General features: G+C 45.9%; 1 protein-coding gene across 1 annotated transcript in view; it reads right to left on the bottom strand.

Moving 5' to 3' along the window:
* The window catches only part of LOC144608599 (sialic acid-binding Ig-like lectin 13), a 34,363-nt gene that overhangs the window by 7,428 nt on the left and 12,475 nt on the right, over window positions 1-14,460 (bottom strand). Inside the window, exons 6-7 of the mRNA XM_078426554.1 lie at window positions 5,541-5,568; window positions 4,152-4,195 (exon numbers count right to left, since the gene is read on the bottom strand). Of these exons, the coding sequence (XP_078282680.1) occupies window positions 4,152-4,195; window positions 5,541-5,568 (72 nt within the window). The remainder of the gene's footprint in view (window positions 1-4,151; window positions 4,196-5,540; window positions 5,569-14,460) is intronic.

Here is a 14,460-nt window from a genome sequence, read left to right on the forward strand (position 1 = left end):
GGGACAGGCCTTTTAATAGGAATCTGAGGGGCAATGTTATCCCACAGAGGCTGGTGAGTAAATGGAACAAGCTGCCAGAGAAGGTCGTTGAGGCAGATCCAATAACAACATTTAAGAGCCATACATGGATACATAGAGAATAGATGCAGGGGTAGGCCATTCGGCCCTTCGAGCCAGCACCGCCATTCAATGTGATCATGGCTGATCATCCACAATCAGTACCCCATTCCTGCCTTTTCTCCACGTCCCTTGATTCAGCGAGCCCTAGGAGCTCTATCTAACTCTCTTTTGAATGCATCCAGTGAGTCAGCCTCCACTGCCTTCTGAGGCAGAAAATTCCATAAATTCACAACTCTCTGGGCGAAAAGGTTTTTCTTCATCTCAGTTCTAAATGGCCTACCCCTTATCCTTAAACTGTGGCCCTGGTTCTGGACTCCCCCAACATCGGGAACACGTTTCCTGCATCTAGCGTGTCCAATCCCTTAATAATCTTATGTTTCTATAAGATCCCCTCTCAACCTTCTAAATTCCAAATGCATACAAGCTCAGTCGCTCCATTCTTTCATCATATGACAGTCCCGCCATCCTGGGAATTAACCTCGTGAACCTACACTGCACTCCCTCAATAGCAAGAATGTCCTTCCTCAAATTAGGAGAACAAAACTGCACTCAATACTCCAGGTGTGGTCTCACCAGGGCCCTATACAACTGCTGAAGGACCTCCGCTCTTCTTTTCTCAAATCCTCTCATTATGAAGGCCAACATGCCATTAGCTTTCTTCACTGCCTGCTGTACCTGCATGCTTACTTTCTGTGACTGATGTACAAGGACACCCAGGTCACGTTGCACTTCCCCTTTTCCTGACACCATTCAGATAATAATCTGCCTTCTTGTTCTTGCCGCCAAAGTGGATAACCTCACATTTACCCACATTATACTGCATCTGCCCACTCACCCAACCTATCCAAGTCACCCTGCATCCTCATAGCATCCTCTTCACAGTTCATACTGCCACTCAGCTTTGTGTCATCTGCAAATTTGCTAATGTTACTTTTAATTCCTCCATTTAAATCATGGATAGGAAAGGTTTAGAGGTATATGGGTCAAATGCAGGCAGGTGGGACGAGTGTGGCTGGGGCACTTCAGTTGGCACGGGCAAGTAGGGCCAAAGGGTTGTTTCCATGCTATATGACGCTATGACTATATTTCAGGCCACACAGTGGACCACATTTATGTATCCTCCCACTGTGAAAAAAACCAAATATCAAGGAACTTGTGCATTTGCTTAATACCTATCTTCTCCATACCTGTTCAAGTACTCCTCTGCAGTTCTCCCCAGTGCCCACAGCGTGGATGGTTTTTAATTCCGTTTTAGCTTTAGGGATGCAGCATACAAACAGGCCCTTTGGCCCACCGAGTCCAGGCTGATTATTACTATCCCGTTCACACTAGTTCTAGCTTATTCCGCTCTCTTACTTACTCGCACTTTAAACATTTGGGGCAATTTACAGAAGCCACCTAACCTACAAACCTGCTCGTCTCTGGGGTGTGGGAGGAAACCGGATCACCCGGAAGAAACCTACATGCTTCTAGGGAGAACGTGGAAACTCCACACTTTCAGCAACCAAGGTCAGAATTAAACCCAGGTGTCTGGTGCTGTGAGGCAGCAGCTCTTCCAACTGCATCACTGTGCCATGGAAGATTACTGACTCTACGGTGGAGAATTACCTCAAGCCTAACACCATAAGCAGCAACTGCCTTGGTGGCTTGCTGTGTGGTGATGCTCATACTTGCTGTGTGGTGATGCTCGTACTTGTTTTGCATCTCCTGACCTTTAAACACGAAGGAAGTAAGTTAGTGAATGGTGCCCAATATATGTGCTTCCCATGGTTGAAATGCTAGCAATGTGCACAAGCTGTGATATCTGAGTGTGAGGACTGGTGTAATGGTAATGCATGTGGGTCAATTGAAGGTTAGGCTCTAGTGCTGTTAGATGAGGCTGATGTTGTATGGAGCTTTGTTGGAGCCTGGCGATGCTAAATGAACTGGTGATTTAACTGATCTTGGCCAAACATGTGAGTTCAATGACTTTTATTCCTACAAATTATTGCACTGCAGCTCAATTCCTTCCATTCACATTCATATCATCCCCTCGTCCCCTCCCCCCACCCCCATTGTCACTTCACCGTGTGACTGGAAGGTCTCCTCACCTTTGTGTAGGAAAGAACTGCAGATGCTGGTTTAAATTGAAGATAGACACAAAATGCTGGAGTAACTCAGCTTGACAGGCAGCAACTCTGGAGAGAAGGAATGGGTGACGTTTCGGGTCGAGACCCTTCTTCAGACTGTGAAGAAGGGTCTCGACCCGAGACGTCACCCATTCCTTCTCCCCAGAGATGCTGCCTGTCCAGCATTTTGTGCCTGTTTCCTCACCTTCAATGGATGGAGGTCCCATTGTGATTTCGCCACCTCATCTAACAAGGTATCATTTTGATCAATTTGTTACCTGCCTTTGCACATGTTTGCCAATCTCTTTCAGCAAACTACAGTGATAGCGAATTATGACTTTAACCACTGGCCCCAGTCACCATACATATTCACTTTCAATGATTTAGCTTAGTTTTAATCGCTGCCGATAGTGTGAGCTACTTTGTATGAAACTGAAAATGGTTCATAAGTCATAGGAGCAGTATTAGGCCGTTCAGCCCATCGAGTCTACTCTGCCATTCAATCATGGCTGATCTATCTTTCCTTCAACCTCATTCTCCTGCCTTTTCCCCATAACCTTTGACATCCATACTAGTCAATCTCCAGTTTAAAAATACCCAAAGACGGTCTCCACAGCCATCTGTGGCAATGAATTAATTTGACAAAAATGGTGGAAATATTCTGAGGACCGGATAGTCGCAGTGGGGAGGAAGGCAGAGTTAATGTGCCTCAATGTGGAGTTAATGTGGTCAATCATCCACCTGAATCATACCACAGTTTCTGATCTACCCTTTGCTGTAAGAAAATCTCCTGAAGATTGCACAGCATCTTGTACTGGAGTCTCCTGGATTATGATATATGGACCCATGAATTATTGCATTAATGGAAATGTTAAGCTGCAGCAAGTAAGAATTCCATTGTCCTGCAGTGGGTACACATGACTCTGGACCAAATTGAAGAGAACCCCATATTCCTGAAGGACCCTCAGAGTTAACCTTACTAGTTGTTGTACACCAGCCTCTCAGGAAGATAAGTATTGCCAGGAGGTATAAGACCAAGGCCCACCTTATTTGCCTTTTACCAATCTGTAAACTGCCTGATACAAGGCTGTTGACTGATCAGAGAAATAAATTCCAATCACAAGTCGAGAAATGTTTTGAGGAAAACCCCTGTATTGAAATGTCGAACAGCCAAATGTCAAAAGTCACCCACATTGTCTCAAGCATGGTACACTTACCACATAGATCACAGAACAGAACAAGAACAGGCCCTGCGGCCCATGATGTCTGTGCAGAACACGATGGCAGACCATCTCTTATCCACCTGCACATAATCTATGTCCTTCCATTCTCTACTGTTTTGCTTAGTAACTTGCATAATAACCATTAGCTTCCATCAGTTTAATGCTTGTATTATGTTATCTACCAATGCCAAATTTTGCATTAATTTATGACCTGTTCCATATTATTTGCCAGGCGGTTGTTTTAGGTGGGTGGTGGAGCTAGGATGGGGCAGGAGTTGAGGCTCTGGGCTGATGATCAGTATTGAGGTGGGATGGTTTTGAGGACATCAGCAGGAAGGCTGGGAATGGGGGTTGAGTTAATGGAAAATTACACAAAGCCTGAAAGACGCCAAACGCTTGGACTCTGAGATACTGGTCCAAATAAAGTTGTATCCTTTAGAAGTGCTGAAGAAGTGTTAACCCACTGATTAAATTTTAGTTCAATGCTCTTTTGGTCTCACATGTACAGTTGAACTTTCCACAATTTACATTGAATAGGTAGTGTACTCTGTCTGATACAATTCTGTAAATTGTCCCTCGTGTGTAGGATAGAACTTGTGTACAGGTGATCATTGGTCTGCACAGACTCGGCGGCCTAAGGGCCTGTTTCCACGCTGTATCTCAAAACTAAACTAAACACAGTTGCATATAATGCACATACCTAACTCCTTGTTGCAGTTTGCACACCTGTGCATGTTTTCAGGACTTGAACAGATAGAAATAAAAAAGACAAAATCAATACATGGTAGAAAGAATTTTAAAAGAGAATACAATTTCATTCTTCTATGGTCTAGTGACATTATATATGAGATTGGTAATAAAGTGACAGTCAATGGTAATAAAGAGACATTTTGATAACTTGCATAATTACCACAACCTTGTATTGCTTTATGGCTGGAACGATGTTACCAGCCAATGCCATAATGCACAGTCTGTTACCTTTGTCCAGACGTTCTTTCCATACAGAGTAATTCATCATCTTTTTAACAAGTATTCAATGACATCCATAGCACTTACCATGGTTATGTCACCTATTTCTGAATGAGTAAATGGTGTTCAACGTAAAACCATTGAAGAATAACATTAATTAATGGGAATGGGGCATAAGGATTTTCCTCTCTTGAAGGTATTAAATCCCATCATTTGAACAAATCATTGTTGTTAAATTTAGTAATGAAAAAAAAAGCTACAAGTTGCTGGCGAGCTGACTGAATGTTCGAGGGGAATTACTGAGCGTCCAACAAAAACCTTGACCAGGCACAGTTTACAGTCATTATCAGTTAGTGTAGCTAACAGTGTTAGCAGTTGTGACATTTTTTTAATCATGGTTCATCTTGGGTATTTTGGGCTCTGGTAAAACAGGGGTTGAGATAATGGAAAATTACACAAAGCCTGAAAGACGCAAAATGCTTGGACTCTCAGGTGGGAAATATTCTCAGGGATTAAAGTGTAGTAAGATGGTTGGAAGAAAGCTGCTGGACACCTCAGCAATGTACGCAGAGCTGCATATGGAGACTGGTGAAGGTGAAAGTGAAATATTCTGAGCATCCAGCTTTTTGTTAGTGCAATTAATGCCTTTACAGTGTCTTTAGTTCTTCCTCTAGTTCAAATTGAAAGCATTAATTCTATTACCCACTGGGAAACACCCATCTCATTGTCACATTTTTTGGATAGGCCAGGGGCATTGTTCCCTTTGAGGGGCTTCAATTACATTTTCTCATTTTTTCTGTGGATAACGAACATAAGAATCAGACGAGGAGAATAAACATGGACAAAGTTTGAAGCTTTCCACAGACCGCTACACTGGTTTCTGTTGTTACACACCAGCTTTTACTTCTGGGATATGTTAAATCATGCAGTAATTTTCTGACACCATTAGCAACAACTTGTCATTTACTGCATTTCAGTAGAATTTGGGGTTCTGGGAATGATATAAATTAGTACTTGAGTGATCTGGTGGAATGTGAAATCATTGAACAAATTGTACAATATTATAAATATATTAATCAAATGTTTTCACATAATGTTAAAATTAAATGAAAGTTCTTACCTCAGCTTAGTGGTTGCATCTACTGGACCTGGAGAAAGGGAAATATAACATGTATTTGACAATCGAATGCTAATTTCAACACATAGCTTGTCAGTTGTGATTATAAGATCAGTCACTCCTGAGGTATCATTAGCATTCGCTTTTTGTTCCCTTGGTAGAAAGTATCACCATGGTTTGGTAACACTGTGAGTCAGAAGGCTGTGGGCTTGCATCCTACTCTAGAGATGTTCAACATGAAAGGCAATGTCAACCTGCAGCTTCCACACAGTTTCAATGGATTCGGTACTAGTTTTCTCACTCTCTCCTCAGGTTAAAACTTGTGAAATCCAGATTTCATTCCGATAAAGTTACACAGATTCACATCTCAGGATGAAGTGTGTATATTATTGATCATGGACAATATAAGTTGCTTGACCACTACCACTACCACAACTTCACTACCAATACTGTGCATTGAGCACTACCAACGACTGTGCCATGTGATTGACTGCTCTCTGGGCTGTAATGATATCTGCAGTGAACTCCAGAGAGGAATTCCTCGAGAAACCCTTGAATAAAAAGCTTGCACCTTGGTCTTCTTGTGCATCGAGTGTATTTGTCTGTATATTCTGCAAATGGACTTTGTTGGGCATTATAAATCAATAATGATCTTGTACGTCACAAAGGGCAATTTAGGGGTGTTCCACAAAACTGCCATGGTACTTCTGCAGTCCAATTATCTGTCCAATTATATAACTGAGGTGTACCTTTTGGATAACACTGTGGATGGTTCAATTGGAATCACGTATTGTCTTTCCGCTGACTGGTTAGCAGGCAACAAAAGCTTTTCACTGTGCCCAGATGACAAAAAAAACCTAAACTTTTATCTCAATGGCCTTCAGGACTAAACTCTGTATCCAATAAGCTTTTGGATTACTCCTATAACCAGATTATAACATTTGAATGACATAGCTTAGCTCCAACTTTATTCACACATTAGAGCTTTTCAATGTAGAAAGTTTTCTGCTTTAGGTTATTCAGATCCAAAACAAAGGCTTTATCTTAGTGTGCATCGAAAGCCATTTGCCACAGTTTTAAAGTATAATTTCCAACACAGGTGCTCCTGCAGCAAGGCTGAATATTGGAAACAATCACTAAAACAAAAATGAAGTCAGCAAACTGAAAAAATATTCAACCAGACCTATATTTTAAATTATTAAGTGCCACTATACAAATGTTAGGTTCAAATGCACTTTGTCTTTGTCACTTATAGCCATAGTCATTATATTTTAGATTTAGATTTAGATTCTAGATTTAGATTCTAGATTTAGAGATACAGCGCGGAAACAGGCCCTTCAGCCCACCGCGTCTGCGCCGCCCAGCGATCCCCGCACATTAACACTATCCTACACACACTAGGGACGATTTTTTACATTTGCCCAGCCAATTAACCTACATACCTATACGTCTTTGGAGTGTGGGAGGAAACTGAAGATCTCGGAGAAAACCCACGCAGGTCACGGGGAGAACGTACAAACTCCATACAGACGGCGCCCGTAGTCAGGGTCCAACCTGAGTCTCCAGCGCTGCATTCGCTGTAAGGCAGCAACTCTACCGCTGCGCCACCGTGCCGCCGTGGATTTACAGTCCATCTTTTCCATAGTTTTTTTAACGTTCTTTTTATTACCAGAATGCATTTTGTCAATAGAGCATCAGTTTGTTACAATTCCTACTAAAGGTAGCTTTAGATCACAATAATATAACCATGCTTCTAAAAATAGTCTTCACTGCTATCCTGCTAGATGCTTGTGCTTGATAATGGCTTTCTGGTATCATAAAGTATCCGTTCATGATGCCCAGGCCAAGAGAATGAATTGCAGGCCTCTTGACTCATTGCTGGAGACACTGTCTTAACTGACTCAAATTCATGTGTCGTCTCTGTTTGACTGAATATGTAGATGTGCAGCATCACATGGGTTCAGCAAACATGGAGAAACACTTGCACAGCTGAATTGTCACAAAAACAACCCCTATGCCTCAGCATAGCTGAGTCTGGTTTAAGAGAGAAGTGAAACAAGGATATTGTAGCGACCATAGAGAATGGTCCAGGTCGTCGAACCCTCGGATTGGCCAGCGAGGTCACGTGGGAACGCAACCATGAGGATTGGTCCAGCAAACGACATCGCTGATTGGCCAGCGATGTCAGGTGCGCGTTTGGCGCCCGATTTAGCCAGTTCGGCGAAGTCTTCAAGGAAGACAGTAAGTTTATATTGGTTGTCCTGTAACTTGTTGTTTTGATTCTGTATTCGTGTATTGCGGCTGCAATAAACTTCGTCTACAACTAGCAAGTTTCGGACTCGCCATATTGGTGACCCCGAACGTGATCTGGACGATCACCAACTGAGCAGGAACCCGACGCCTCGTTGACGATGACCGAGCAGGGCACACCGGAGTCAGGCGCGGCAGGCGTTCATCTTCCGTTATTTTGGACGTACGCACCGCAAGCTTGGTTTATCCACGCCGAGGCTCAATTCCACATAAAGAAGGTGTCGGACGATTCCACGAAGTACTTCTACCTCGTCAGCGCTCTATCGCCGGACACAACCAAGCGCATGATGCGGTTTATCATAACTTCACCTGCGGAAGACAAATACGAAACCATGAAGAAGGCATTACTGCGAACCTTCGGGTTAAATAAGCATGGTGGTGCGGCAAAACTTCTGCACCTACCGGAGCTTGGAGACCAACTGCCTTCCGTCCGCATGGCTGAAATGATGGTGCTAGCCGGTGAGCATACGGATTGCCCGATGTTTGAACAGGCATTCCGCGAGAAACTTCCCGAGGATGTCCGACAGCTGCTTACGGATTGTTCTTTTAAGGACCCCGAAGCATATGCAGCGAAAGCGGACGCGCTCATAGCGGGAAAAAACAAGGCCAGTGATTCCATCAACAAAGTCTCGACATCGGTGACCACGCCACAGCGACGGAAAGATGGCGCCACGTCTCCCGCCAATTCCCCGAAAGCCCGCCAAAAAGATCCGCACAAGCGCGGCTGGTGCTATTATCACCTACGATGGGGTAACGAATCCCGCAACTGTCGTTTGCCTTGTACCTTCGCGGGAAATGCCTCGGCCGATCGTACATAGGGGCAGTTACGATTGGCCAGAACCGGCGCCTCTATGTCCATGATCGATTCACGGACACAGAATTTTTGGTAGACACCGGAGCCATCGTCAGCATAGTGCCGCCGACCGACCTCGAAACCAGATTGGGTAAGACAGGTCCCACCCTCATCGCGGTTAACGGCAGCCCAATTCGCACTTTCGGCACACGGAAGATGTCCCTTGCTTTAGGCCTCCGCACGTACGAATGGCCATTCATCATAGCCGACGTCAAACAAGCGATCCTGGGCGCAGATTTTCTCTGGGCTTTTTCACTGGTTCCTGATGTCCGCGGTAACGACCTCCGACCCGCTGCTGAAGACGAGCACGTCGCTCCGGCAATCGCCTCCTCGCCCAGCCCTACTGTCCAGGCCGTCGTCGCGGCCCCCGACTCGTATGCTGCGATTCTGGCAGAGTTCCCAGAGCTGCTCGTCCAACGTTTTGACGCACCTTCAGCTAAGCACGGTGTAGTCCATCACATCCGCACTGAAGGCCCTCCCGTTTTCGCTCGGGCCAGGAGACTACCGCCAGACAAACTGGTGGTGGCACGGGCGGAGTTCAGGAAGATGGAGGAAATGGGAATTGTTCGTCAGTCTGACAGCCCGTGGGCCTCGCCGTTACACATGGTCTCCAAGGCATCTGGGGGGTGGAGGCCATGTGGCGATTATCGGCGTCTCAATGCTGTCACCACGGCTGATCGCTACCCCATACCGCACCTACAGGACTTTTCATCTGGACTGGAAGGAGCGGTGGTGTTTTCCAAAATCGATTTGGTGCGAGGATACCATCAGATTCCGGTGCGACCGGAGGACATACAAAAAACTGCAACTATTACTCCGTTCGGGTTGTTTGAATGGTTGCGTATGCCTTTCGGTTTAAAGAACGCGGCACAGGCTTTCCAGCGACTGATGGACCGCGTGGGCAGGGGTTTACCCTTTGTGTTTATTTATTTAGACGACATCCTGGTAGCCAGCCCCTCAGTGCAAGAACACCAGGCCCATTTGCGGACCGTGTTCCAGCGGCTCCAAGACCACGGGCTCATTATTCAACCCTCCAAATGTCAATTCGGCCTGCCTGCTCTCGATTTTCTAGGTCACAGAATTACCTCTGCCGGCGCTGTCCCTTTGCCAGAGAAGGTGGAGGCTATCCGGGCTTTCCCCAGGCCTACCACAGTAAAAGGGCTGCAGGAGTTCGTAGGCATGGTTAATTTCTACCATAGATTCGTTCCGGCAGCGGCGCGAGTCCTGCGCCCACTTTTCCAATGCCTTGCAGGTAATCCGGTAGAGTTGTTGTGGTCCCCGGCCGCAGAGTCGGCTTTTACGGCAGCTAAGGCAGCCTTGGCAGACGCCACCATGCTGGTCCATCCGAGCCCCTCCGCCCCCACGGCCCTGACGGTTGACGCCTCTGACGTGGCGGTGGGCGGGGTTCTGGAGCAGCAGGTTGGTGGCCGTTGGCAGCCTTTAGCGTTTTTCAGCCGGCAACTAAATTCGGCCGAGCTGAAATATAGCGCATTTGACCGAGAGCTTCTAGCTCTCCATTTAGCTGTCCGTCATTTCAGGTATTTCCTCGAGGGCCGCCCATTTGTGGCATTTACGGACCACAAGCCATTAACATTTGCTTTTTTGAAATTGTCTGACCCATGGTCGGCCCGCCAGCAGCGGCACCTGACTGCTATCTCAGAATTTACCACAGATGTCCGTCATATCGCGGGTAAACTGAATGCCGTTGCTGACGCCCTGTCTAGACCTGCTTTTCCCCCTATTTCGGCGGTGGACTGCGAAGTGGATCCCCAGGAGCTCGCGGAGGCACAGCTCCTGGCGGATACCGTTTCGACGTACCAGTCCACCACTTCGGGATTGAAGTTGGCCCAGGTAGCTTGTGGGTCGGAGGGCACGAAAGTCTGGTGCGATGTTTCTCTTCCTCGCCCCAGGCCGGTAGTACCGCCCTCCCTTCAGCGCCGGGTTTTCGATGCTATTCATGGGCTGGCACACCCGTCCATCCGCTCCACCTCTGCCTTGGTGGCAGCGAGGTTTGTCTGGCATGGCCTGCGGAAACAGGTAGCGGGATGGGCACGTTCCTGCGTGCCCTGTCAGACCGCTAAGGTCCAGCGCCACGTCCAGCCCCCCGTACAGGATTTCGAAGTCCCGGCTTTTCGTTTTTTCCACATCCACGTGGATTTGGTCGGGCCTTTGCCTTCCTCCCGGGGCTACACCCACCTCCTCACGGTGGTGGATCGGTTCACCCGGTGGCCAGAGGCTTTCCCATTGTGTGATATCTCATCAGCGTCTTGTGCTAGGACTTTGGCCCTTCACTGGGTAGCTCGTTTCGGGGTCCCGGCAGTTATTACAACTGACAGAGGACCACAGTTCACTTCGTCCCTCTGGGCCGCGCTGGCGGAACTGTACGGGTCCAAATTGCAACCCACAACTGCATATCACCCCCAGGCAAATGGACTCGTAGAAAGGTTCCACCGCCAACTTAAGGCATCCCTCTGTGCAAGGCTTGAAGGCCCAGACTGGGTAGACCAACTCGCTTGGGTTCTGTTGGGCATCCGGACGGCTCCTAAGCCAGATCTCGGTGCGTCGTCCGCAGAGCTGGTATATGGCTCGACCCTTCGAGTACCTGGAGATCTGTTTCCGGACACTTCAGCCCTGCTCCCTACAGTCCCATCAGCGTTAGCAGCTCTCCGGGAACGGGTGGGCTCCCTGGCTCCAGTGCCGACTTCACGTCATGGGTGTCCCATGGTACATGAACCGTCTTCCCTGAAGGACTGTGAGTTTGTTTTTTTGCGTAAAGATGCCCATCGCGCCCCGTTGCAGAGGGTCTATCAAGGGCCGTTTCGGGTTTTACGTAAGGGAACGGCTACTTTCACCTTAGACATGGGCGGCAAGAGTGAACTCGTCTCGGTGTCCCGGCTCAAACCTGCCCATTTGGACCCAGATCAACCAGTCCTGGTCGGTCAAACCCCTAGAAGAGGCCGACCTCCGTTAGTTCCGCCCAGTCCACAAACCCCCATTCCGACAGTTCCTCCGGGACCTCCAGTTTCGGCAGTTCCCCTAGGACCCCCCGTTTCGGCAGTTCCTCCAGGACCCCCCGTTCCGGTAGTTCCTCCAGAACCTCCCGTTCCGGCTGTTCCACCAAGTCCGGAACCTCCGGCTCCTGTGGTTCAGGCTGTCCCTCTCCGTACTCGTTATGGTCGCGAAATCCGGCTCCCTGCTAGGTTCCGCACCTCGGGTTCTGGGGGGGGTCATGTAGCGACCATAGAGAATGGTCCAGGTCGTCGAACCCTCGGATTGGCCAGCGAGGTCACGTGGGAACGCGACCATGAGGATTGGTCCAGCAAACGACATCGCTGATTGGCCAGCGATGTCAGGTGCGCGTTTGGCGCCCGATTTAGCCAGTTCGGCGAAGTCTTCAAGGAAGACAGTAAGTTTATATTGGTTGTCCTGTAACTTGTTGTTTTGATTCTGTATTCGTGTATTGCGGCTGCAATAAACTTCGTCTACAACTAGCAAGTTTCGGACTCGCCATAATATGATGGTCGACTGCACCCATAAAGTTAATAAAAAATTATGAAGAAATAGATAAGATTTATTCAAAAAAGAATTAATTTGAAAGTACTTTTCCCTCGGGACTTGTCCGGCCATCTTTCATGCTTTGATTGTAACTAGAATAACACTCCAAAGACGTACAGGTATGTAGGTTAATTGGCTGGGTAAATGTAAAAATTGTCCCTAGTGGGTGTAAGATAGTGTTAATGTACGGGGATCACTGGGCGGCACGGACTTGGTGGGCCGAAAAGGCCGGTTTCCGGCTGTATATATATGATATGATATGATAGAGCTCAGCGAATTCAGGAGCTTTCATTTAATTAACATTTTAAGAACCATAACACTGTGCCCAATTCTCTGACAAAACTGCTGCACCCAAACTTGGGAGTGTCAAAAACCTGTTGCATAGATTATGCAGCAAACAGCTACAGTAATTTTATGTTCTTCTTTTAAAGAGATTAATTAAAGTAAGTATAATTTCAAACAGAACATGATAATGCATAATTGTATATGCTTTCGTGCACCAGAAGGCTGTTTGACAAGATATTACTATTTTGGTGCACTGCCAGGAAATTGTACGATTATTCATTGTAGGGGAAAATTTTGAAAGGCACTTCACAATATCAGTAAGCGATTAGTCCAACAAGCAGAGGTGATTCCTCAGCGAGTGAGTAATGTTTCTACCATCTTCTGTACCTAACTAGAACTAGAACAAGTATTCCACCCAAGCAACTTTGTTGACTATCGGTTGTATTGACAGTCACTCAGCTGCCTTCTGCTTCCCACATCTGCCTTTCTACTGTATCTTGGGTTCTTCCAAGTCAACTCCAACAGAATTCTCTGTGTAAAAACAAGAGATTGCAGATGTTGGTTTACACAAAAGGACACAAAGTGCTGGAGTAACTCACAGAAATGCTTAAGACAAACCAAGACTTTCATCCAATAACACCTATGTTGTCAATGATAGTGAAATGCTGTACAGAACGCAGAGCAAACAGGTACATGGTTAGGAAAGGTTTAGAGGGCCAAACGTGGGCAGTTGGGACTTGTGAAGATGGGGCATCTTGGTTGGAATGGGCAAGTTGGGCCGAAGGATCTGTTTCCATGCTGCATGACTCTATAAGACTTTAAATTTTTTCGACAAATAGGACCTACCATTATTGTATTATAATAACTAATCCTACATATATGCTGATATAGGACACAGCAAAACTGATACAGTTACAGCATCTGCAACAACAAATGAAGAACAAGAGAAGGGGCATCTGATAATCGGTAATGTTCAATCAGAAGGGAACATAGCTGATTCAGGGTTAAGTTGAAAAGCAAAGAGAACTCAACGATTGGTGAGTGAGGTTATCTGAGAGTTACAATTGGACACAAAATGCTGGAGTAACTCAGGCAGCATCTCTGGAGAGAAGGAATGGGTGAAGTTTTGATGAAACGTCACCCATTCCTCTGCAGAAATGATGCCTGTCCCGCTGAGTTACTCCAGCATTTTGTGTATATCTTTGGTGTAAACCAGCATCTGCAGTTCCTTCCTACACATTTCAATTGGATAACTAAGTAATAACTTGAGGCATGGAGAATTATGGAAGCTTTAAACAGACTTAAAATATCAGAGGGACCGCAAATAAGTTAGGAAATGACTAAATAAAACAAGTAACCAAGGATTTAAGTGTGGCCATCAATTAGAAAAATATAGATAATACAAATTAAAGTTTACAACACCAAAATAATGTATGAGATGTTGAGGTTATGTTTGGAAATAAAAGCTAACATAGAATCCATGGTTAAGACGGAATGCACCTGTTAGATATGTTCAGATAAATATGCTTATGTGTTGATAGCACTCCCAAATACAAGATTATTCAGGTTAATGAATTGGAAATTATTTGGTCGAGGATAAAAGGAAAAGATATTCAGTAGAACGCCAAAATTTGCTAAAATAAGGGATATTATAAAAAATCCCCTGAAAACAAAAATAAAAAGACATTTGCCTACACCATCAAGGGAAGCAAGTGTTTATTTCCATTGAGGCTGACTCGGCCAAGTATCAATTGGAACATATTGAAATAAACGCATGCAAATCTGTCTTTTCGGTGTCATCAGCCAAGCTCAAGTTATGTGGCTGCTGGTTTACTTCATTTGATTGCTGGTCAGCAGTGAAGTTTCCAAAGTAAAGAATTATTGCTCTTCACTTTTTTCTTATTTTTCTTTCATGCTCAA

The sequence above is a fragment of the Rhinoraja longicauda genome, chromosome 32 (genome assembly GCF_053455715.1).
Source record: "Rhinoraja longicauda isolate Sanriku21f chromosome 32, sRhiLon1.1, whole genome shotgun sequence".
NCBI classification, from domain to species: domain Eukaryota; kingdom Metazoa; phylum Chordata; class Chondrichthyes; order Rajiformes; family Arhynchobatidae; genus Rhinoraja; species Rhinoraja longicauda.